The sequence below is a fragment of the Neoarius graeffei genome, chromosome 2, assembly GCF_027579695.1.
Source record: "Neoarius graeffei isolate fNeoGra1 chromosome 2, fNeoGra1.pri, whole genome shotgun sequence".
NCBI lineage: Eukaryota > Metazoa > Chordata > Actinopteri > Siluriformes > Ariidae > Neoarius > Neoarius graeffei.
Window position 1 is genome coordinate 5,615,491 of NC_083570.1, and position 24,286 is coordinate 5,639,776.

Here is a 24,286-nt window from a genome sequence, read left to right on the forward strand (position 1 = left end):
CTCTCTCTCTCTCACTCAGTGTGTGAGTTCAGGAAAATGGCGGAGGCCAGTATTTCAGTAGCTCAGGACCAGTTCATGTGTCCAGTGTGTCTGGATCTCCTGAAGGATCCGGTGGCTATCTCCTGTGGTCACAGTTTCTGTAAGGTGTGTATTAATGGCTGCTGGGATCAGGAGGATCAGAAGGGCGTCTACAGCTGTCCTCAGTGCAGAGACACTTTCACGACAAGGCCTGTTCTACGCAGAAACAACATGCTGGATGAAGTGGTGGAGAAACTGAAGAAGACTGAAGTCCAAGCTGCTTCTCCTGCTCACTGTTACGCTGGACCTGGAGATGTGGAGTGTGATTTCTGCACCGGGAGAAAACACAAAGCCGTCAAGTCCTGTCTGAAGTGTGTGGCCTCTTACTGTGAAACTCATCTGAAACCTCATCTTGAAGTTCCTGCTTTGAAAAAACACACATTAATTGAAGCCTCAGCAAAACTCCAAGAGAAGATCTGCTCTGAACATCACAAGCTGATTGAGATCTACTGTCGTACTGATCAAGCCTGCATCTGTTATTTGTGTACGATGGATCATCACAAAGGTCACGACACTGTCACAGTCGCAGCAGAAAGAGCTGAGAAACAGGTGAGAACTAGAAATCTTTCCAGAATTAAATCATCTTAATTATAGTTTTGCATCTAGAAACAGGTGCTTTAGTCAGTGATATGATTTGAACTTTAAGTTCAATGTATCCATCAATCAGAAGGATTCTGTAAAAGCTGATTAAAATTGTCTGTGTTCTGGTGAACAGAGTGTTAAATTTATCTTCAGTGATGGTTGTAATCTGGTTCGACCAGTTAGTGAAAGTTTCTCTCTCTCTCTCTCTCACACAGTACATAACATTCACAGCTTTAAGAAACATGAATGTACTTTGAACTGACATTAGTATGGAACCAGTTCGCTCGTACTGTATAAAAAGCTGAATGTATTTTATTTGTCCTCAGAGTGAGTTAAAGGAGGAGCAGATGAAATCCCAGCAGAGAATCCAGGAGAAGCAGAAGAAGGTGCAGGAGCTGAAACAGGCTGTGAACACTATAAAGGTGAGCAGTGAGCAGAGACAGAGCTGCTCCTAGAAACACACACAACATGGACAACGAGTCATTTACAGTCCCAGTAAGAGAGGGAATGATAGAGGAGCTTTACATCTTGTGTGTGTGTGTGTGTGTGTGTGTGTGTGTGTGTGTGTGTGTGTGTGTGTCCTAACAGCTCAGTGCACAGACAGCAGTGGAGGACAGTGAGAGGATCTTTACTGAGCTGATCAGCTCCATGGAGAAAAAGCGCTGGGAGGTGACGGAGCTGATCAGAGATCAGGAGAAGGCTGAACTGAGTCGAGCTGAACGACTCCTGGAGCAACTGGAGCAGGAGATTGCTGATCTTCAGAGGAGAGTCACTGAGCTGGAGCAGCTTTCACACACACACGATCACATCCATTTCCTCCAGGTAACACTCACTGTCTGATCTACAGAGCCAGCTGTTCCTCACACACTCTCTAAAACACCTCTCATTAAGGGAACAATAAATGTCCCTGTCTGACATCACAAGTGGGTTTTACATTTCATTTGCTTTCTGTAGGTTTTAGCTTCCAGACGTCGGTCTCCTCAGTGGAACAGAGCATCATTTCACACATCCAGCATCACTGTCCATCAACATCTCTCATTTGATGGAGTGAGGAATTCTCTCTCAGATCTGAAAAAGAGACTCGAAAAACTCTGTGAGAAGGAATTCAACAAAATCCCTCCACATGGTAAGAGGAGCTGTTCCTGCTGGAGAAACACAATGATGTGTTATTTCTTAGCGATGCTCCTGCTTTCTTTTCTGCAGACACTTTATTCACCCGACACTTTGAACTAAAACACTGATTTAAAATGAATAAACTGAATGGATCACTTTAAACTCTTTCCATCTTTTACACAAACTCATGTTTCTATTTTTCTCTCCACAGCTGCAGCAGTTCAGACCATTTCAGGACCAGAACCACAGAGCAGAGAAGAGTTTCTGAAATGTACATCTAACACACACACACACACTCCACGTAAATATATTGTGTGAATTAAACCCAACATGTTCACACTGTTCAGTTTGTTTTTCTCTTTTATTTTTGATTTCTGTTATCTGACTCTGGATCCCAACACGGCACATCGTTACCTCATTCTGTCTGAGAAGAACAGAGCGGTGAGAGGCAGTGGGAGAGAGCAGCGTTACTCTGATCATCCAGAGAGATTTGATTCCTGGCCTCAGATGTTGTGTAAGGAGAGTGTGTGTGGATGCTGTTACTGGGAGGTGGAGTGGAGCGGTGATGGTGTGTCCATATCAGTCTCATATAAATACATCAGCAGGAAAGGACAGGGTGGTGAATGTGAGTTTGGATTCAACAATCAGTCCTGGAGTCTGTGGTGTTCTTCTTCTTCTTCTTCTTCTTCTCTCTCTTTCTATCACAACAACATTATGACAGTTCTCAGAGTTCCATCACCCTCCAGAATAGGAGTGTATGTGGATCACAGTGCAGGAACTCTGTCCTTCTACAGCGTCTCTGACACGATGAAGCTCCTCCACAGAGTCCACACCACATTCACTCAGACTCTATACGCTGGGTTTGGGTTCTACTTGTTTTATGGTTCTGTGAGATTGTGTGATCCAGAATAAAAGTGTGTAGTGTTTTCTGTAAAATTCCTGCACGTTGCCACGTTGTTGCTCAGTCGTCTGTTTCACTAGAACACAATCCAGCTGCACAAAACACTCATTTTAATATTTAAATTAAAACAGATGAATAATTTAAAATAATTCAAAAGGAAATGTTAAAAATTAACTGTCAGACAAGAAACTCGTCAAATTTAAAAAGAAAATGATCTCATGACCGCATTATAAAGTTGTGTTTGTTTCATATTAAGCAGCGTCTCATTAAATAACTAATAAACAGTAATAAAGCCAGAACAGAACAACATTTTAAACCTGTTCAGGTCACACTATATAAAAATAAAACATCACTTTTGGAATGAATTTGATTTTTCTGCTTGTGTTCTAAGATGTAAAATCCACATTCACTTTTTCAAATCTGAAGTTGTTTCTAAACCCTGAGATTTGATTGTAAAACATTGAACAATATTTAAACTCCATTAGAACATCCAGTACATGATCGGTTCAGGCTGCCGATGTCGTGTTCATCCCATATTCAGCCTGGATGATGATTGGCCCGCAGATAGAACCTTATAAATCCAGGTTTATCTGTGAGTTTGGGATTTTTATTCAAATATTACAGTCAAAGCTTTGCAGAATAAAAGATAAGAGCACAGGAGAATAAAGTTTCCCCCAGTGATGGAGTTTCTGTGCTGAACTCATTTTCAGACAGAAGCTTTTAATACTGAGGTCAGGATGTCAGCAAGCCGCTGTATTGATACGCAACGGGGTTTTTCTCCACTTTGGATGGATATTTTTAGATTATTTAATCTGTGGGAAATAACTACAGTGTCTTAAATATGTGTTGGTGAAAATCACTGTAAACCTACAACTGACATTTTTTGGATGTCAGCAAGCTGCTGTAAAGTGTCTTGCAAAAGTATTCATCCCCCTTGGTGTTTTTCCTCTTTTGTCGCGTTACAAGCTGGAATTAAAATGGATTTTTGGAGGGTTGGCACCATTTGATTTACACAACATGCCGACTACTTTAAAGGTGAAAATTGTTGTTTTATTGTGACACAAACAATAATTAAGATGAAAAAAACAGAAATCTGGAGTGTGCATAGGTATTCATTCCCTTTCCTATGAACCCCTAAATAAGAGCTGCTCCAACCAATTCACTTCATAAGTCACATAATTAGTTGATTAAGATCCACCTGTGTGCAATCAAAGTGCAATCATGATCTGTCACATGATGTCTGTGTAAATAAATCAACCTGTTCTGGAAGGACCCTGACTCTGCAACACGACTAAACAAACAACATGAAAACCAAGAAGCCTCCAAACAGGTCAGATACAAAGTTAGGGAGAAGTATAGATCAGGGTTGCGTCATAAAAAAATCCCAAACTTTGAATATCCCACGGCGCACCATTAAATCCATTAGTGCAAAATGGAAAGAATATGGCACCACAACAAACCTGACAAGAGAAGGCCCCAACCACAAAAACTCACAGACTGGGCAAAGAGGGCTTTAATCCAAGATGCAACAAAAACACCAAAGATAACACCAAAGGAGCTGCAAAGATCCACAGTGGAGATGGGAGTATCTGTCCATAAGACCACTTTAAGCCGTACACTCCACAGAGTGGGCAAGGCTTTATGGAATAGTGGCCAGAAAAAAAAACCATTACTTACAGAAAAAAATCATCATAAAAACATGTTTGGAGTTTGCCCAACAGCATGTGGCAGACTCCCCAAACACATGGAAGAACATTCTCTGGTCAGATGAGGCTAAAATTGATCTTTATAGCCATCATGGGAAATACCATGTGTGGCACAAACCCATCACCCTGAGAACACCATTCCTACAGTGAAGCATGGTGGTGGCAGCATCATACTGTGGGGATATTTTTCATCTGCAGGGACAGGAAAGCTGGTCAGGACTGAAGGAAAGATGGATGGCACTAAATACAGGGCAATTCTGGAGGAAAACCTGTTTGAGTCAGCCAGAGGTTTGAGACTGAGATGAAGGTTCATGTTCCAGCAGGACAATGATCCTAAACATTCTGTGAAAGCTACACTGGAGTGGTTTAAAGGGAAACATTTAAATGTCTTGGAATGGCCAAATCAAAGCCCAGACCTCAAACCAATTGAGAATCTGTAGCATTACTTGAAGATTGCTGTACACCAACGCAACCCATCTAACTTGAAGGAGTTAGAGCAGTTTTGCCTTGATGAATGGGCAAAAATCCCAGTGGCTAGATGTGCTAAGCTAACAGGGACATACCCCAAGAGACTTGCAGCTGTAATTGCAGCAAAAGGTGGCTCTACAAAGTATTGACTTTGGGGGGTGAATACCTATTCACACTCCAGATTTCTGTTTTTTCACCTTAATTATTGTTTGTGGCACAATAAAACAATTTTCACCTTTAAAGTGGTTGGCATGTTGTGTAAATCAAATGGTTCTAACCCCCCCCAAAAAAGTAATTTTAATTCCAGCTTGTAATGCGACAAAACAGGACAAACACCAAGGGGGATGAATACTTTTGCAAGACACTTCATAATGGTGCAAGGAATTGATCCAGAAGGTGGCAGCAATGCAATAATAAGGATGCTGGCTGCCTTTCAACACAAGAAAGAAGAAGAAGCAGCAGACAGGAAGTGTGAACCCTTCAGGAGTGTTAGTAAATCTCAAGTGGGGTATTGACAAAGAAACAATGATCATTCTCTATTAATCTTGAATTTTATCATGTCTTGATTATGGTTGGGAAGTTTATGATACTGCATGTATTTCTAGGAAAAGACAATTAGATGTTATTCAAAATCAATGCCTTAGAATCTGCACTGGTGCTCTTCAATGTACTCCTATCTCTGTTTTGGAGATAGACTGCTCTATTTAGGGTTGCCAACCGTCCCGATGTGCCCGGGACGTCCCGAATTTTAGGTGAATTTAATTTGTCCTGCGAGGAACAGCTCCCGCCCCGTATTCCAATCGCAGTCACAGTTTTTGATGAAATATGGATGAGATATTTTGTCCAATAGTAGCAGACTGGTGATTGATGACACATTCTGAACAGGGATCTTTGATAGGCTACTGTGATAAGGCGCCAAAACTCATGCAAACGTTGCTATGGGAGACGGTTGTTGAGTTCAGTTCAGTCAGTGGTTCTCTGCTCGTGAACAAGTCAGTGAAAATGGATGAACCTGCTCAGAAAAAGAGGCTTTGCAGCTACAACAAGGAATGGGAAGCAAAAAGCGATGCCTCGAACAAGGGAAATAGGAAAATGTTTCCAGTATGTGTGAGGTATTTCTCCGCGTTGGATGGTGTACAATCCAAGCTGTTGGATTTCTACGAAGACAGCGACGAAACTGCAAATGGAATACACCAGGCTCTTATTGCCTGCCTTGACACCTATGGGCTTAATGTTAAAAACATCACCGCGTATGCCGCCGACAATGCAAATGTGAACTTCGGAAAGCACCATTCTGTCTACAAATTGCTCGGCAGCGCAAACGATGGCATTCTAAAAGCTAACTGCCCTGCCCATGTCGCACACAACGCATGCAAGTATGCGAGCGATAAGGAACTGATGCAGCACAGAACTTATAAAGAACAAACTCCTTGTCACTGTGAACTGTCACTTGTCCTGCAAGGAATTCTACCTGGCAGTGCAGAAGGACAAGAAGATGCTGGAATCGGTCAGGAGCAGCAGGAAATATCCCTGGAAGGTGTAGGCCTTACTGGTGAGTCTTCATTTGAATTTGTCTATATATCTTATTTATGCAACCCACACACTTGCGGTGGCAGTATTTCTCAATCTAAATATAATTTTAATTTGTCTATGTATCTTGTTTATGCAACACACACACACACACACACAAGTTCATGGGGTGGCAGTATTTCTCAAGCTAAACATCATTTGGGTTTTTGTTTTTTCTTATTTACTGCAGGATAAGAGGATGTCCATGCCACTGTTCTGTAAATAGTTTGGGCTGTGCAGAAGGATGAGGAGATGCTGGAATCTGGAATAGCCATGGAAGAAGTAACTGGTGAGCCTTCATTTGAATGTCCATATAAACATCTTATTACACATAAGTTCATGGGATGGCAGTAGGCTATTTCTCAATCTAAATATCCTTTCTTTCTCTTATTTATTGCAGGATAAGAGGAGGCCCATGCCATACTGAAAAAATGCAGACCAACAACATATTCTCTTAAGTTTTAATAAATAGTTTAAAAAACTTGCATACATTTCTGTCTTTGCTTTTCCTTCAAGATATGCCCCTCAAATAGAATAACTATGACAATGGTTGGTTTAGGCCTAAAGCTTTTCAGAGTTTGAGGAATTTGAGAGACACTTGTAGGCCTAATGATTATTTTGACTATTACTTAAACACAATACAGTTTTGCTCGTGCAGTATTAATTTACCAAAATTATACTGAAATTAGTAGGATTGTGGTCTGGATAAGGAAACGTAATGATTTCCGTCATGGGGCAGTGTGGATAAGCCTGGGGAAAAAAGTCCTGCATTTGGGTTGAAAGTGTCCCTCTTTTGGGGATCAGGGAGTTGGCAACCCTAGCTCTATTATACCTTTGGACCGTAGTTCGTTTTGTTCCCCGGTAGGCGTCGCTTATCCGCGCGATCTTCACGAGACTTGTGCGAGACTTCGAAACGTGAAGCGTCAGCCAGGTGTCAGTGCCGCCACTTTGAAAACTTGGATCCTCCCTCAGACACCCTCTGAAAACTGTTTTCCAAACGAGTTGAAATGACGATTACTGCCTACTTTTTTCAAACTTTCCTGATTGCTATCAAAACAAACAAAACTTCTGGCTTGATTACGTCAGCATTTGAATGAGTGTGCGCGTGTCTTTTGAAAAACCCCGTGTCTGAAATCGCTCCCTACTCACTATACAGGGCACTATAAAACCTTAGTGAGGATTATTTACACCCTATACAGTGCACTCAAAGTATCCCACAATGGATCACAAAGGTTTTTTTTTTACATTCACACAGTTGTATAATTATCATTAAAAGTCTTCAAATATTTTCACATGCATTCAAGAGTGACATTGCTTTTTTGCATTTCATCCACTTTAAGGCAGTGAGAATTTTCTACAAGATGTTTTTTGAACACAGTGAAAATAGGCTTTACTTTTTTCCATTTTGAGCAGTGAATGAAATATTTCGAGAGCAATAGTAAATTATTCATAACATAGTCCACTTGTGAATCCTTCAGACTTGTCCCAAATGTTATGTTGTCCAGGGTAAGTGTGTCCTGTAGCTGGATTTTAGAAGAAAGCCAGTCCAAAAAGTCCTCCCAAAATGTTTTTGTGTAAATACATTGAAAGAAAAGATGGACCGTAGTTTCAATATCTGATTCACAGAAAATACAGTTGTTATCAATACTGTCAATATTGAACCTCACTCTTAGCATTTTACTGGATGGATAAATCTCATTCAACCTGTACTTCAGAGAACTTCTGAAAGATGGAATTTCTATTTGAACGTATTGGGTACGGATTATTATTCAAATGATTACGTAGGATTTTGTTTGGTATCTCTTTGTTAAGAAAGTCTTGTTCCATGATGTAGAGTATTGGAAGGTTAGGAGGAGGCAAACTCTCAGGATCAATGTTTTGTACAAGTTGTTTGGTTGAGGAATTGCTTTGCATATTTTATTAAATTCAGCTTTTTTGCAGGTAATATTATGAATGGAGCAGAAGTTTTCATATAACAGCCAGTTGCCCTGATTATACATAAGGTGAGATATTAACCAAATACCTTTATCCATCCAGTGTTGCAAAAAGAGAGATTTTCCATTACACAGAACATATCTATTATTCCCAGAGGTGTGTATTGTATTCTTGTTAGACCAATTTAGAGGAAAATTAATCCAGATGACACAAGTCAAAATTCTATCAAGTCATATTGCGATGTATTGTTTTATGAATCGTAAATGGACTGCATTTATATGGCACTTTTCTACTCCTACGAGCACTCAAAGCGCTATAGTGTATGCCTCAAGGACAGCTTGATGGGATCAGGTGGAGCAGGGCTCGAACCTGCAACCCTCTGGTTGCCAAACGACACCTCTACCACCTGCCCCACCAATGATGTTTTTTGATTCTATAATGCTATATATAGAGCAAAGCAAGGTTTAATATGACTGCATACACATAATTTCCATGTGTTATCCAACCCACTTGTAGTTTTACATTGTACATCGTTGGAGAGATCAGTACCAAAGCATTGTTGCTTCATGTTTGTAATTTCAGGCGGGCCAACCGTGGACAGAGATCCTTACAAAGAAGATAACTGGTTAAGTAATGAACGCCAGTGTCAGGAAGCAATAGCTCTGATGAAGCACACAGCAGATGAATCAGTGGTAAAGGAGAAGATGAAGTTAACCCTGGTCTATCGTCAGAAGATCTTGCATGACCCTGACAAGTCATCTGACATTCTAACCATTTTCCCACGATTCATGGACATACCTGGTCTGGTGAGTCTTACAGTAGACATACACATTTGAAATCTAGTGCTGTATTTTTGCAGTAATCCATAACTTGTTTCTATTCTGTCTTTTTGGTAGAGTGAGCAGGATTTTACACTTCTTTTTGGTGACTCAACCTCTGCAAAGCTGTTGGAGAAATGGTCCACCTACATAAAACCAAAGGTCATTGCACAGAGCCATGGCCTGACACAGACGAGGGAGCTCCAAGAGCTCGTCCAGAATGCTGTCGCTACTGAAGTTGAAGAAGGTAATTATAATGGCTATACCAAAAAATAATTTGCATAAGTCATTACTGTAACTGTAGACAAATGAGGAATCAATGTGTTGGTGGTGAGAGGTTTTTTTTTTTTTTTTCTGAAACTGCTATTCCATAACTGTAATTGTAGGCAACACAGGTTACTGGGGTTTTGGACTAGTTCATTTTGTTTTCTATTTCTGCAGGTGACCTGGCGACTTGTCCAGGGTGTAAGTAAGTAAGTAAGTAAGTTTAATTTGTATAGCACATTTAAACACAGCATACACTGACCAAAGTGCTGTACATAGTCAATATTTAAAAGACAAATGATCAAAAGAAAAATAAAACAAAATAAATAAAATAAAACTATAATAATAACAACAATAACAATAAGCTGATGGTTAAGGAAAGGCCAAGGAGTGGAGATGGGTTTTTAGCTTAGATTTAAAGGCAGAGATGGAGGGAGCAAATCTGATGTCCGGTGGGAGCTGATTCCAGAGGCGTGGAGCAGCAACAGAAAAAGCTCTGTCACCTCTCTGCTTCAGCCGCGAGCGAGGTACATGAAGAAGCCCTGTGTTAGAGGATCTTAGAGACCTTTGGACTGAGTGGGGCTGTAAAAGGTCATTGATGTAGGCTGGGGCCAGCCCACTGAGTCCCAAGGAGGCCAGAATGGGAGTGATGTGCTCACGTCTCCTGGTGCCAGTTAAAAGACGTGCAGCTGCGTTTTGGACCAGCTGTAAATGTCTAAGTGAGGTTTGAGGGAGGCCAAGATAAAGGGAATTGCAATAATCCAGTCGTGATGTGATAAAAGCATGGATGACTATTTCAAGATCGTTATGAGATAGGAAGGATTTGAGGCGGGAAATCACTCTGAGTTGGTAAAAACTATTTTTGACCACAGTGCTAATCTGTTTGTCAAGACAGAGATTGGAGTCAAGGAAGACACCCAGGTTTCTGGCAGAGGGTGTGACATGAGGAGTGAGGTGACCTAAATCATTCACTGTAGTGCATCTTGCCTTGGAGGGACCAAAAATAATGACTTCAGTCTTGTCACCATTTAGCTGGAGGAAGTTGTTAGCCATCCAATTTCTGATGTCTTCAAGACAGACAAGGAGAGATTGGATGGAGTCCCTAGATTTTAAGGGCAAATACAATTGTGAGTCATCAGCATAAAGGTGAAAGGAAATGTTGTGCTTTCTAATGATGTCACCAAGTGGGAGCATGTAGAGACTGAAAAGCATGGGACCCAAGATGGACCCCTGGTGGACCCCATAGGAGACAGAGGCAGTTGATGAGGAGAAATGGCCAATAGAAACAGAGAAGGTCCTTTGTTTAAGGTAGGACCTGAACCAGAGAAGAGCAGTGTCGCTGATGCCCACCTGCTGGTCTAGATGGCTGAGGAGAATGTTGTGGTCAACAGTATCAAATGCAGCGCTAAGGTCGAGTAAAACCAAAATGGCATTATCACCAGAATCTAAAGTGAGGAGCAGATCATTAGTTACTTTAAGCAGGGCTGTTTCAGTGCTGTGAAGGGATCTGAATCCTGACTGAAAAGGTTCAAGTATGTTATGGGTGGTCAGAAAAGGAATCAGCTGTGACAGTATAGCTTTTTCTATAACTTTTGAAAAAAAAGGGAGCTTGGAGATGGGGCGATAATTTTGCAAACATTGGGCATCGAGGTTGGGTTTTTTAAGCAGGGGTTGGATGACTGCATGCTTAAAAAAAGGTAGGGACAGTACCAGATGTGAGACATGAATTTAGAATTATTTGAATCGATGGCCCAACAGCATCAAAAACATCCTTTATGATACAGGAGGGAATGGCATCATAGGGGGATCCAGTGGGTTTCATATGTAAAACTAGTTCCCGCAATTCACTGAGAGAGATGGGCTGAAATTGGTTAAGAGTAGAAATAGCTAGTGCACAAGAGTGAACAGGTAGAGCAGTTGATAAGGAGGGCGTAAACACTGATCTGATGTTCTCTATTTTATCAGTGAAAAACTTGAGGAATTTTTCACAGGTCTCAGTGGATACATCAGCAACTGGAGAGTTAGGAGGGTTAAGAAAAGAGTTAATAGTGCTAAACAGAATATTGGGTCTGTTGGAGTGTGTACTAATTAAGTCAGAGAGGTGCTTAGTTCTGGCTTTTTTAGCTGCAGTCTGGAAGGAAGCTAAAGTCGACTGGAAAATTTCAAAGGAAACAGTGAGATGGTCTTTTTTCCATTTCCTTTCAGCTTTATGGCAGGCTTGCCTGAGTGAGCGGGTGGCCTCATCCAACCAATATTGAGACTTTAGCTTGGGGCGGGTGAATGTGAGAGGAGCTACAGAGTTAAGTATGGAAGAGCAAGAAGATTGAAAAAGACTGACTAATTCGTCTGGCCAAGAAGAGGATGATGCCGCTGTTGCAATGGTACAGTAGCTGCAACAGAGTTACTAATGAAACTATCTGAGAACTGGGATGCAGTTTGAGTGTTAATGTGACGAGAGTGACGACCTTGAATTTTGGCAGATTGCAGAGCATTTGATAAACTAACATTAAACATAATAGGTTTATGATCAGAAAAAATGGCATCCTCAATCACAATGTTATCCACAGAAAAACCATAGGATAGAACAAGGTCGAGTGTATGTCCCAAGATATGAGTAGCTTTGTTTATATGTTGAGTAAGACCAAAGGCATCTGTTACACCACAGAATTCGTTAACCATGGGTCTGTCAGGACAACAGACATGGATATTAAAGTCGCCAAGTATAAGAAGGCGATCATACAATGACAGGAGGTGAGAGAGAAGGTCAGAGAATTCTGTTACAAAGTCTTTGTTGTGCTTAGGAGGCCTGTAGACGAGTACACATACCAGCGGTGACATAGCACATTCTACAATTACGCATTGCAGTTCAAATGTAACAAAACTCCCCACAGAGAGTGTCCGTAAATTAAGACTGTTTTTAAAAACGAGCGCTACCCCGCCTCCTCTTCCAGCGCACCTGGGTGTGCTAATGAACGAGCACTGAGGCGGGCAGAGTTCAATAAAGACAGAAGACTGGCCAATTCCAGCGCTAATCCAGGTCTCGGTTAAAAAGAGGAAATCCAGGTTGTAACGGGAGAAAAAGTCATTTAGAACAAAAGTTTTGTTAGACACAGACCTGCTGTTGACCAGGGCGACTTTTGCAGTGAAGTGGCCCGTAGCCTGAGGGCAAGGGGAATATTCCAGAGAGCGGATGTTCAAGGAATTCACCCCACCGCGACGTATCCACAGTCTCGGGCGAGCAGAGCAGACAGGTGTTTGAGGTTGGTCCTCCAGAGTGATGGGAACATGGCAGGAGTACCAGCGGTCCCACGAACGACGGGCCAGGAAGAGATCTGTCCGGCCTAGATGGACTGCAGAGAGCCGACGAGGCCCAGGCTGGGCGAGAGAAACACTCGCGATTTTCCTCATTGCCACGCGGATGCCTCCACGCTTGCCTCGGCGCCTGCGGCGCTTCTTCCGTAGAGAGGTACAACAAGGTAGGTGAAGGACACAATCCAGGGTGGGGTAGACAAACAGAGGATGACATTCGATGAATTGAATAAGAGACCCATCGGTGGTCACCAGTGTGCTTCTAAGATGAAGCAGAGTCTGACAATCATAAATCCAGGGAGGGCCAGCAGAGCAGTGGCAGCATAGCATGAGTAGCAGCATAAACAGACATAGCGCAAATCGGACAGGTAGCAGCTCACGGAGCTGATGGCAAGCCGAAAGACACACTGGCGCCATCTTGCTTCCTCGTGAGTAGGAAGTGAAATGACCAACAGTGTCCTGTAAATCTGACAGAGTCACAGACTCAAACCTATCAAGGACAGCTGAGCAGGGGACAAAGACTGAAGGGTCATATGCAGAAGGTGAGATTAGAGCCCGAGTGCCAGCAACCTTGTCAATAAAAAAGTGAAGAAAGTCTTCACAAACAGCAGGTGAAGCCTCAATACCGACGGTCTGCGGAGCATTAAGAACAGAGTCGGCAGTCTTAAACAGAACATGAGGCTTATGACAGTTTGACAAAATAATATCAGAGAAATGTTTAGTTTTAGCAGCTTTCACAGTTGTCTGATAGTTACGCCAGCGCTCTCTTAACATTTGAAAAGACACTTGCAGTTTGTCTCTCTTCCACTTGCGCTCAGCTCTACGGCACTGGCGTCTGAGAGCACGAGTAGTGTCATTTAGCCAGGGTTCACATTTAGTTTTAGGCTGCCTAATTTTTAATGGAGCTACAGTGTCTAAAACAATTTGGCAGGAGGAGTGAAACCATGAACTAAGCTCGTCCGTGTCGTTGCATATGGTCCGAAAACACTGCGTCACAGATCTCCAAGTTAAAAACAGGCAAACTGTATGATAAAACACGATCGAGTGTCTGTCCACATTCTTGTGTGGGACCAGAAACAGACTGTACTAGATTAAAAGAGTCAATAAGGTTAAGAAAGTCCTTCACCATTGGCTTATCAGGACAACACACATGAACATTAAAATCCCCAACAATAAGGACACGGTCATACTCGGGAATAATTTCATTCATTCATCTCATTATCTCTAGCCGCTTTATCCTTCTACAGGGTCGCAGGCAAGCTGGAGCCTATCCCAGCTGACTACGGGCGAAAGGCGGGGTACACCCTGGACAAGTCGCCAGGTCATCACAGGGCTGACACATAGACACAGACAACCATTCACACTCACATTCACACCTACGGTCAATTTAGAGTCACCAGTTAACCTAACCTGCATGTCTTTGGACTGTGGGGGAAACTGGAGCACCCGGAGGAAACCCACGCGGACACAGGGAGAACATGCAAACTCCACACAGAAAGGCCCTTGCCAGCCCCGGGGCTCGAACCCAGGACCTTCTTGCTGTGAGGCGACAGTGCTAACTACTACACCACCGTGCCGCCCGGGAATAATTTCAGCCAGGAAATCAGAAAAGTCACTTATAAAGTCCTTATTGTATTTGGGAGGTCTGTAGACCACTGCACACAACACTGTGTGAGGGCGAGCCAGTTCAAATAAACTCATCTCAAAGCTGGTAAAAGAGGATGACAGAGACAGTTGCTTACATTTATAATGACTTTTATAAATGGTCGCTATTCCTCCTCCTTGGCCCAAGGTCCGTGGGGAGTTAAAATAGCAGCAATCCCCAGATAAAAGTTCTGTGAGGGCGCTGGACTCACCAACAGCGAGCCACGTCTCAGTCACACAGAGAAAATCCTGTCCCCGGGAAGTAAGCAAATCCTTCAGGATGAAAGTTTTGTTCACTAGCGACCTAGCATTGACGAGCCCAAACTTGGCAGAAATCAGCAGATCCACGGTAGTAACCATCCGGGGGGCCCGACACAAAGGCCGTAGGTTGCACAAATTCACCCCACGCCAGCGAGCGGTGAATTTCTTTCAGTCCTTCTGTGCACTTCTCTTCATCTTTTTGTAACTCTCTTGCTTTTCTCCAATTTTCTTAAACTCTTTTCCTTGTATTCAATTTTGTTGTATTGTGGTGTTTTATAATACTTTTACTATTTTAATGTTTTTTTTTTCTCCATGTCATCATGGAGGATTTGTAAAAAAAAGAAAAAGAAAACAAGTGCCTGGGAAATAAACTGAGTCATGGGTATACAGTTTGTTGATTTTTATTTAGTAAAGTCTGTTAGTTATTATCCATTATTTAATTAGTTGGCAAAATGTCAGTAAATTCAATGTAACAGCAATTCTGAAGAGTTCCTCTGGTTAGTTAGTTTTGACTCTTAACTGATAAGAAACCTCTCCAAGGGTGAGGAAAATTTTGGCAGAGTAAATTTACTGTTTCTCACAATAGAGTTGATTATAACTCTGAACTGAGTAAAATGGCACAAAAGTTAATTTTAAGACACTCTGAGTCAAATAGCACCACAAAGAGTAAAATATTAACACGAAATTGAGCAGAATTGACTCTAGAAAAACAGCTCTACCAAAAGAGTAACTTTTACTCTTTTTAGAGAGGGACCAAATGTTATCTGACGCAGAGTAAAATTTTCTTCAATGTGAGTAAATTTTACTCAGGCAAATTTCCTGTGTTGTCTCACTGAAATGAAGTATAATTCAGTTAGATAATCTACCTAAGATGGATGAATTTATAAAGTTCTTTCTCTCTCTCCTTTTGAATTTTAATCTGATTTCTATGTTTTAGACCGGTCTGTAAACGATTATATTTAACGTTAAATGGTTATTGAACTGCACCTATTTAATCCTATTATTACAACAGGTTAACTCTTTTGTTCCCTCTAGGAGCAATTCACCAATATCACAGTTCTAAGCACAACCAAATGAACCTTATTTGTACCCAAAATCATAACAGAGGAATGAAGTAAACTTGTTAACGAATGAAAAACATCATATACTTCAGTAAAAGTGATAATGGGCGGAGACTTTAACATAGCCCCTGATTCATGGTTAGATCGAATACCTCACAGGAATCCACAACCTGTTTACAGCCGCATTATACTGAATTTATGAACAACGAATGTAATTGATTTTTGGAGGTCATCAAACCCAACTTGTATTCAATATACATGGTTTAATGCTGCAGGAAACGGTCAGTGTTCGAGACTAGATTACTGGCTTATCTCTTGTGAGCTGTATAATGATATTTTAGATTGTGAAATTTCAGCCTCTCCGCTCACAGACCATTGTACGATTAGTCTAAACCTATTCATGTCTAAGCAACATAAGATCCTTCCTAATATCTGGACATTTAATCACGACTTATTACAGAACGGTGAATTTTGTGATCGGGTGAAGTCTCTTATTTTGGAGGTTGAAGAGTTAGACATGTCTGATAGGAGTAAATGGGAATGGTTTAAGTTTAAGGTCAAACAAATAGCAATTGGCATGGGTAAAAAACTTTCACGTATAAGGAGACAAGAACAAAAGGATCTGATTGATAAAATTAATACATTAGTAAATAACACACAACTATCCTTAGAAAACATTTCAGAATTACAGTCACTGCAGTCTCAACTAGACGAAATGTACACAATAAAGGCAAATGGAGCTTCCACTCGATCAAGAGCTGGATGGATCGAACAGGGTGAAAAAAGTTCATCGTATTTCTTCGGACTTGAAAAACAAAGACAAACTAAGAAAAAAATGAGTAAGCTTATGACCAATGATAATATAATAGAAGATCAGAAATGAGTACAGGATGGAATTTGGCTCGTTTATTGGAACTTAAATTTAATAAATCAGAATGTGATGTCTTATTTTATCCCATCAATGATGACATCAAAAAAAAATGAAGACAAACATACACTTGATGAGGAATAAACTATAACAGAAATTGAAATTGCATTAAAACAAATGAAAAATGGCAAATCACCAGGAATCGATGGCTTAACATCTGAATTTTTAAAATACTTTTGGGTGGATATTAAAAAAAATATATATTATATAGAGCATTTTTAGAATGCATTCACAAAGGATGTTTATCCCTGACGATGAAGACAGGCTTAATAACCTTGCTACCAAAACCCAAAAAAGACTTCTTGTTACTAGACAATTGGAGACCTATAACCTTACTATGCAATGATTATAAATTACTTGCCTTAGTATCTGCTAATCGTCTAAAGCGTGGACTTGTAAAACTTGTAGACGAATATCAATCAGCCTTCATGAAGGGAAGATGTATTCAAAACCACGTCCGACTGATTCTGGATATGACTGGTAATCAATCAATTATTCAAGATTTTACGTGGAATCAGACAAGGCTGCCCAATTTCACCAAAATTATTTATTTAATGTACAAAAATGCGAGCGTACTTAACCTTGTGGAATAATAGAACATTACAATTAATAGGAAGACTTTATTTCAACAAGAATGGAATGATAAAGTTTTAGATGTTACTGATCTAATGGATGAAAATGGACATTTAATGCAATTTAATTCATTTGTAGAAAAGTTTCATTTAAAATGTGTCTATAGAGAATTTAATTAAATTTGTAGAGCTATTCCACCTCCCTTAAGGTTCACGATAAAAAATACCCTTGAATATTCAAAGATGTTGGTCAAACTGCCTGAATTGAAAATCAGTGAAAGAAAATCTAATAACAAAGGAATTAGGAATATTTTAAAATGGAAGCTATTCCGCGATATAAAAAAAAAAGTAAGAATAACTGACGATGGAGGAACGCTAACAAATACACACTGTAGTTATCTTAGACGGCCAATTTCACCCACAGCAAAAGAAATTCAGTTTAAAATACTGAACAATATTTATCCAGCTGCTGAAACTCTCAGGAAAAGGTTGAATTTGCTTCTGTCTGAAAATGAGTTCAGCACAGAAACTCCATCACTGGGGGAAACTTTATTCTCCTGTGCTCTTATCTTTTATTCTGCAAAGCTTTGATTGGAATATTTGGATAAAAATCCCAAACTCACAGATAAACCTGGATTTATAAGGTTCTATCTGCGGGCCAATCATCATCCAGGCTGAATATGGGATGAACACGACATCGGCAGCCTGAACCGATCATGTACTGGATGTTCTAATGGAGTTTAAATATTGTTCAGTGTTTTACAATCAAATCTCAGGGTTTAGAAACAAGTTCAGATTTGAAAAAGTGAATGTGGATTTTACATTTTAGAACACAAGCAGAAAAATCAAATTCATTCCAAAAGTGATGTTTTATTTTTATATAGTGTGACCTGAACAGGTTTAAAAATGTTGTTCTGTTCTGGCTTTATTACTGTTTATTAGTTATTTAATGAGACGCTGCTTAATATGAAACAAACACAACTTTATAATGCGAAGGTCATGAGATCATTTTCTTTTTAAATTTGACGAGTTTCTTGTCTGACAGTTAATTTTTAACATTTCCTTTTTCATTATTTTAAATTATTCATCTGTTTTAATTTAAATATTAAAATGAATGTTTTTGTGCAGCTGGATTGTGTTCTAGTGAAACAGACGACTGAGCAACAACGTGGCAACGTGCAGGAATTTTACAGAAAACACTACACACTTTTATTCTGGATCACACAATCTCACTGTAGAACCAGAAACCCAGTAGGGTCTAAACCCAGCGTATAGAGGCTGAGTGAATGTGGTGTGGACTCTGTGGAGGAGCTTCATCGTGTCAGAGACGCTGTAGAAGGACAGAGTTCCTGCACTGTGATCCACATACACTCATATTCTGGAGGGTGATGGAACTCTGAGATCAGTCTCAATGTTGTTGTGCCAGAAAGAGAGAGAAGAAGAAGAAGAACACCGCAGACTCCAGGACTGATTGTTGAGTCCAAACCGACACTCAATACCCCGTCCTTTCCTGCTGATGTCTTTATATGAGACTGATATGGACACACCAGCACCGCTCCACTCCACCTCCCAGTAACAGCGTCCACACACACTCTCCTTACACAACACCTGACACCAGGAATCAAATCTCTCTGGATGATCAGAGTAACGCTGCTCTCTCTCACTCCATCTCACCGCTCTGTTCTTCTCAGACAGAATGAGGTGACGATGTGCCGTGTTGGGATCCAGAGTCAGATAACAGAAATCTAAAATAAAAGAGAAAAACAAACTGAACAATGTGAACATGAATATCCGCGCTGGGGGCGTGGTCACGAAAACAGCAGTTCGGTTGCAGTGAAAACTTTTCTCTGTAGAACCCTGTCACTCCCCCCTCCCCCCACTCTGGGCTCAAGAACACAACAAAAGGGCAATAATATAACAACAACCAATCAGAATTCAGATACATTCTGTTGCCAAGTAAAATTGTAACCTGTCAAAGTTCTCGAGCCCTCGTGCTGTTTTACCGTTAGATCAATCACATATCAGCTTAAACTAGCATTCTAAAACTAGTTAAAGATCCCACAGAAGAGAGCGACTCCCCCTGCCAGCCTCATGGAACACAGTGTTTAAGGCTCCGGATGGGTTTTACTTCCATTTATGAGGGAAAGGAACATACACCCTCCCGACAGTCAGTGCGCTATTCGCTTGGAAAACACATTTGCAAACTGGTAGAATGAGTTCATCATCACATGCAAGATTTGCAGTTAATCAAATGGATTTCATATTATTATTATTCATGAATTACTACAGTTCTGAACTTCAAATGTTAAAAGTCTGGCCTTTGGAGAGATGATGGAGACTCTTTTGGTTGAAGACAATGGAGCAAAATATTGTGACCCTCTAATGTTGACCTGAAGTTGGCACCACTGGGGGTTGGCATTGGGTTTTTGTCTCCACCAATGTTAATACCAAACCTACGCCCTTGCCTACATGTTCTCTCGTTCTAATTGTTGTGACTTTTATCCAAATGACAGCTGGCAATACGTTGTTACTTTGCACTTTTTGTTGATCTGGGTACTAATCTTTGAGAAACTGGATTGGCAGAATGTTGCCTGTGAAGAAAAGAATGTCTTTTTATTACCCTGTGCCAAGTTAATATTCACTTCAGTGCAATTTTTAAGAGCCATAAATTGTATTTTATTTATTGTTTTTGTTGTGAGTGGTTTTGTTTGATTGTTGTTTCATTTCTTTAACTTATTTATTTATATTTATTTTTTATGTTCCACTGTTGAATTGAATAAGTTGACTTAATTAAAAAGTTTACTGTTCTCTGAAAGGGTGTATTTGCATGATCATTATTATTTTACTAGTGGCATAAAATTGTCTTGAAAAAACATTAACAATAATATCATTTATCGCAATAATTTCTGAGACAATATATCGTCCAACAAAATTTGTGATCATGACAGGCCTAGACGTGTGTGTGTGTGTGTGTGTGTGTGGTGTGTGTTAGATGTACATTTCAGAAACTCTTCTCTGCTCTGTGGTTCTGGTGCTGAAATGATCTGAACTGCTGCAGCTGTGGAGAGAAAAAATAGAAACATGAGTTTGTGTAAAAGATGGAAAGAGTTTAAAGTGATCCAGTCAGTTTATTCATTTTAAATCAGTGTTTTAGTTCAAAGTGTCGGGTGAATAAAGTGTCTGCAGAAAAGAAAGCAGGAGCATCGCTAAGAAATAACACATCACTGTGTTTCTCCAGCAGGAACAGCTCCTCTTACCATGTGGAGGGATTTTGTTGAATTCCTCCTCACAGAATTCCTCGAGTCTCTTTTTCAGATCTGAGAGAGAATTCCTCACTCCATCAAATGAGAGATGTTGATGGACAGTGACGCTGGATGTGTGAAATGATGGTCTGGGTAATTGAGGAGAGCGACGTCCAGAAGCTAAAACCTACAGAAAGCAAATGAAATGTCAAACCCACTTGTGATGTCAGACAGGGACATTTATTGTTCCCTTAATGAGAGGTGTTTTAGAGAGTGTGTGAGGAACAGCTGGCTCTGTAGATCAGACAGTGAGTGTTACCTGGAGGAAATGGATGTGATCGTGTGTGTGTGAAAGCTGCTCCAGCTCAGTGACTCTCCTCTGAAGATCAGCAATCTCCTGCTCCAGTTGCTCCAGGAGTCGTTCAGCTCGACTCAGTTCAGCCTTCTCCTGATCTCTGATCAGCTCAGTCACCTCCCAGCGCTTTTTCTCCATGGAGCTGATCAGCTCAGTAAAGATCCTCTCACTGTCCTCCACTGCTGTCTGTGCACTGAGCTGTTAGGACACACACACACACACACACACACACACACACACACACACAAGATTTAAAGCTCATCTATCATTCCCTCTCTTACTGGGACTGTAAATGACTCGTTGTCCATGTTGTGTGTGTTTCTAGGAGCAGCTCTGTCTCTGCTCACTGCTCACCTTTATAGTGTTCACAGCCTGTTTCAGCTCCTGCACCTTCTTCTGCTTCTCCTGGATTCTCTGCTGGGATTTCATCTGCTCCTCCTTTAACTCACTCTGAGGACAAATAAAATACATTCAGCTTTTTATACAGTACGAGCGAACTGGTTCCATATTAATGTCAGTTCAAAGTACATTCATGTTTCGCTCTGAAGGTTATGTACTCTGTGTGTGTGTGTGTGTGTGTGAGAGAGAGAGAGAGAGAGAGAGAGAGAGAGAGAGAAATGGTCACTAACTGATCTGGGCTGGGTTTCCCGAAAGCCTCTTAAGGCCAAGAGAGTTTTAAATGACCTCTTAAGATCCATCATCAAGCTAACGTGGTTTTCCCGAACAACATCGTAGCACAAGTCGTCCTTTAGTTTGCTCGGAATTTACGAGAGACCCGGAGCACTCGTTCAAAACAAAGAGCGACTCGCTCGCTGCCGAATCCACAGAATGCGCATGCGGCTCTGAGGGACTCTCACAGTCAGCGGGGGAAACTGGGGTTGAATCTGCTGGTGGTGTTCAATTAGTTTTCTTCTACATTGCAAATACATCGAGTTAATTATCAGAGGTGGACAGTAACGAAGTACATTTACTTGAGTTCTGTACTGAAGTACACTTTTTGAGTATCTGTACTTTACTTGAGTATTTTTTGTGGAAACTTATGACTTTAACTTCACTCCATTTGAAAGACAAATATCGTACTTTTTACTCCACTACATTTCTATCAAGGTCCTCGTTACTCGTTACTATGAAGCAGCTTTGAAAGTGGATGTTTTTTTCTTTTCTAAAACGTGATTGGTTTTTCCGCAGGTGACACTGAGACAGTCTATCAGTAATCACTAGGGTCACGTCACGTCCATAGACTGGATAAAATCAAGATCAATGATTTCTCCGCAGCATTATTTAACACGATCAGTTGATGGCAGAATGGAAGGAGGCGGTTCTTCTGGGGAATGCACACACCCACGGTTCTATAGCTAGAACCCATGGTTCAGTTTTCTGAAAGGAATAAAGAGTCGTTTCATTTTAAATGTTTGCTTTGTTTGCCTAAAACGGAGCACATCACAGCCTATAAAAACTCCCCATCCGACCTGCGGAAGCATATTGAGGGATATAAACGTTTTATTCCAAGAGAAAGCTTGCAGTGAAGTTGTCTGTGCTTTAGAGCTCGCGATAACGTTGCAATCGCTACACAGTCTGATTAGTCAAATGACTTTCTGTGGATTTGCCCGCCAAGTTGCCATAGTCTTGTCCACGGCTAATGTTTACACATAGCTAGTTAACTTGGACACTGTTAGTTATGTCCAATATGATTGCCTTCAGGGACGCAAACTACAAAGACGTTCTTCCTCCTGTTGCTCTTTAGACTCCTTCTTACGAGCGAGTTTGGGAAAAACACGTACAGAGACAACATTCATTCCTTAAGAGAGTCTCTCAACTCTCTGTTTTGGTCTGAAGGGCAACGTTATCAGGAAACCCACCCCGAACCAGATTACGACCATCACTGAAGATAAGTTTAACACTCTGTTCACCAGAACACAGACAATTTTAATCAGCTTTTACAGAATCCTTCTGATTGATACACACCAGGGCTTTACATTAGCACCCACCCACCCGCCAAATGCGGGTAAAATTGGGCTTTGGCGGGTAATAACTTTCATCTAGCCACTTTGGCGGGTGGTTTATTCTGTGGTATGACAATATATTTTAATTGTAGTTTTCTCTGAAGGCATCTGATATAATAAACGCATTGCAATGTAATATTACGCGCCTACAACTCCCATGAGCACCTGCATAAACATTCTGACACAACATGTTAGAATTGTTTAGAACGTCTCAGATAAAATCAATGATACGGTAACCTGCGGTTAATGAATGAAGCAACAAAGTTGCTGACGACTGAGAAGCGCACTATGTGGCGGCATATAGCTGGAGTTTCAAACCCTGCTGCTCAGGGAAAAGGGGCAGAGATGCGCAGGGCCGGAGCAGCTTTTTAAAATCACCGAGGTCCGTGACGCGCAAAGCGCACCCCGAAAAATGTTCACCATATTTAAATGAGAGGGGTGAATTACATGGCACACAAGAGATCTATTCCTGAAATTACTCTTTATAGTGTTTGAACTGAATATCATCAGTTTTGAAAAAAAAAAATCATGTATGTGGCAAGAGTAAGAATCATTTAAGCTTGTTTAATGGTTTGATCTGGCCCAAGCAATGAGGACAAAAGATACCCTAACCATGTAGCCTATGGAACTAAGATACATTAACAATCTGGCATCCGTTACACCAACACACACACACAAAAAAAAAATCTGGGGAAAAAAAAATCAGTATACACCACCATGTTTTAGGCAAAGTTACCCAAGGCAAACATAAGTTGAAACTTTCCACTCTATTGCTTTGGCTTATCGAATGATTTATTTTTAAAATCACAAACAAGGCAGGCTACAACCAGAGGCGATTCTAGAGTCTGTTGTGGCTCCAAGCAAAAATTTCCAGGGGGCCCTTCTGACCAGTGTTCATCACCAATATGTTATAAATAATCTGACGCCAACGAAAAATGTATGAAACCAAATATTTTTAAATTCCAAATGTGAAAATACAATGGTAAAGAACAATAAAAAACAAAATAACTAAGCCCTCTGGCCCCGACTCTCGGGGGGCCCCTGGGCCAGGGGGCCCCAAACAGTTGCCTGCCTTGCCTGTTCACAAGCTGTGCGTCTGGCTACAACTGCGCTGCTTCGAAAATGTAAATTGAACAGCCTGATGAAAGTGCGCTGATGGTTCCCATGAAAACCCTGTCTCCTGCACTGCGTTCCTCCGCCGAGTCGCGCGCTCATTTGCATTTATGTTCATGGTCTCAGAGCCGCGCACACCAAACAAACACAAAATACAAAATCAACGTTTAACATAATTATCAATGCACTTTTAACGATGTTTTAATGTTATTCTTTATTTTTTATCCAGTTGAATATTTAGCGTACAAATGTATTTTCAGCTCTTAAAAATGACCGAGGTCCAGACGGCGGGGGCCTCATAGCTGGCTCCGGCCATGGAGATGAACAAGACGCTAATAGGAAGATAAGACAGTTCAATGACAAA

General features: G+C 40.9%; 2 protein-coding genes across 2 annotated transcripts in view; one reads left to right on the forward strand and one right to left on the reverse strand.

Annotated features, from left to right (window-relative positions):
* The window catches only part of LOC132879309 (tripartite motif-containing protein 16-like), a 279,045-nt gene that overhangs the window by 253,611 nt on the left and 1,148 nt on the right, over positions 1-24,286 (reverse strand). The window lies entirely within an intron of this gene.
* Positions 5,218-7,653, forward strand: LOC132871654 (uncharacterized). Its single transcript, XM_060906006.1, has 3 exons — positions 5,218-6,400; positions 6,608-6,706; positions 6,818-7,653. The coding sequence occupies exons 1-2, from the start codon at positions 5,716-5,718 to the stop codon at positions 6,610-6,612; spliced, it is 690 nt and encodes a 229-aa protein (XP_060761989.1). The 5' UTR covers positions 5,218-5,715; the 3' UTR covers positions 6,613-6,706; positions 6,818-7,653.

Coding starts and splice junctions, on each gene's coding strand:
- LOC132871654 (XM_060906006.1), top strand. CDS start 5,716: ATGACACATTCTGAACAGGGATCTTTGATAGGCTACTGTGATAAGGCG.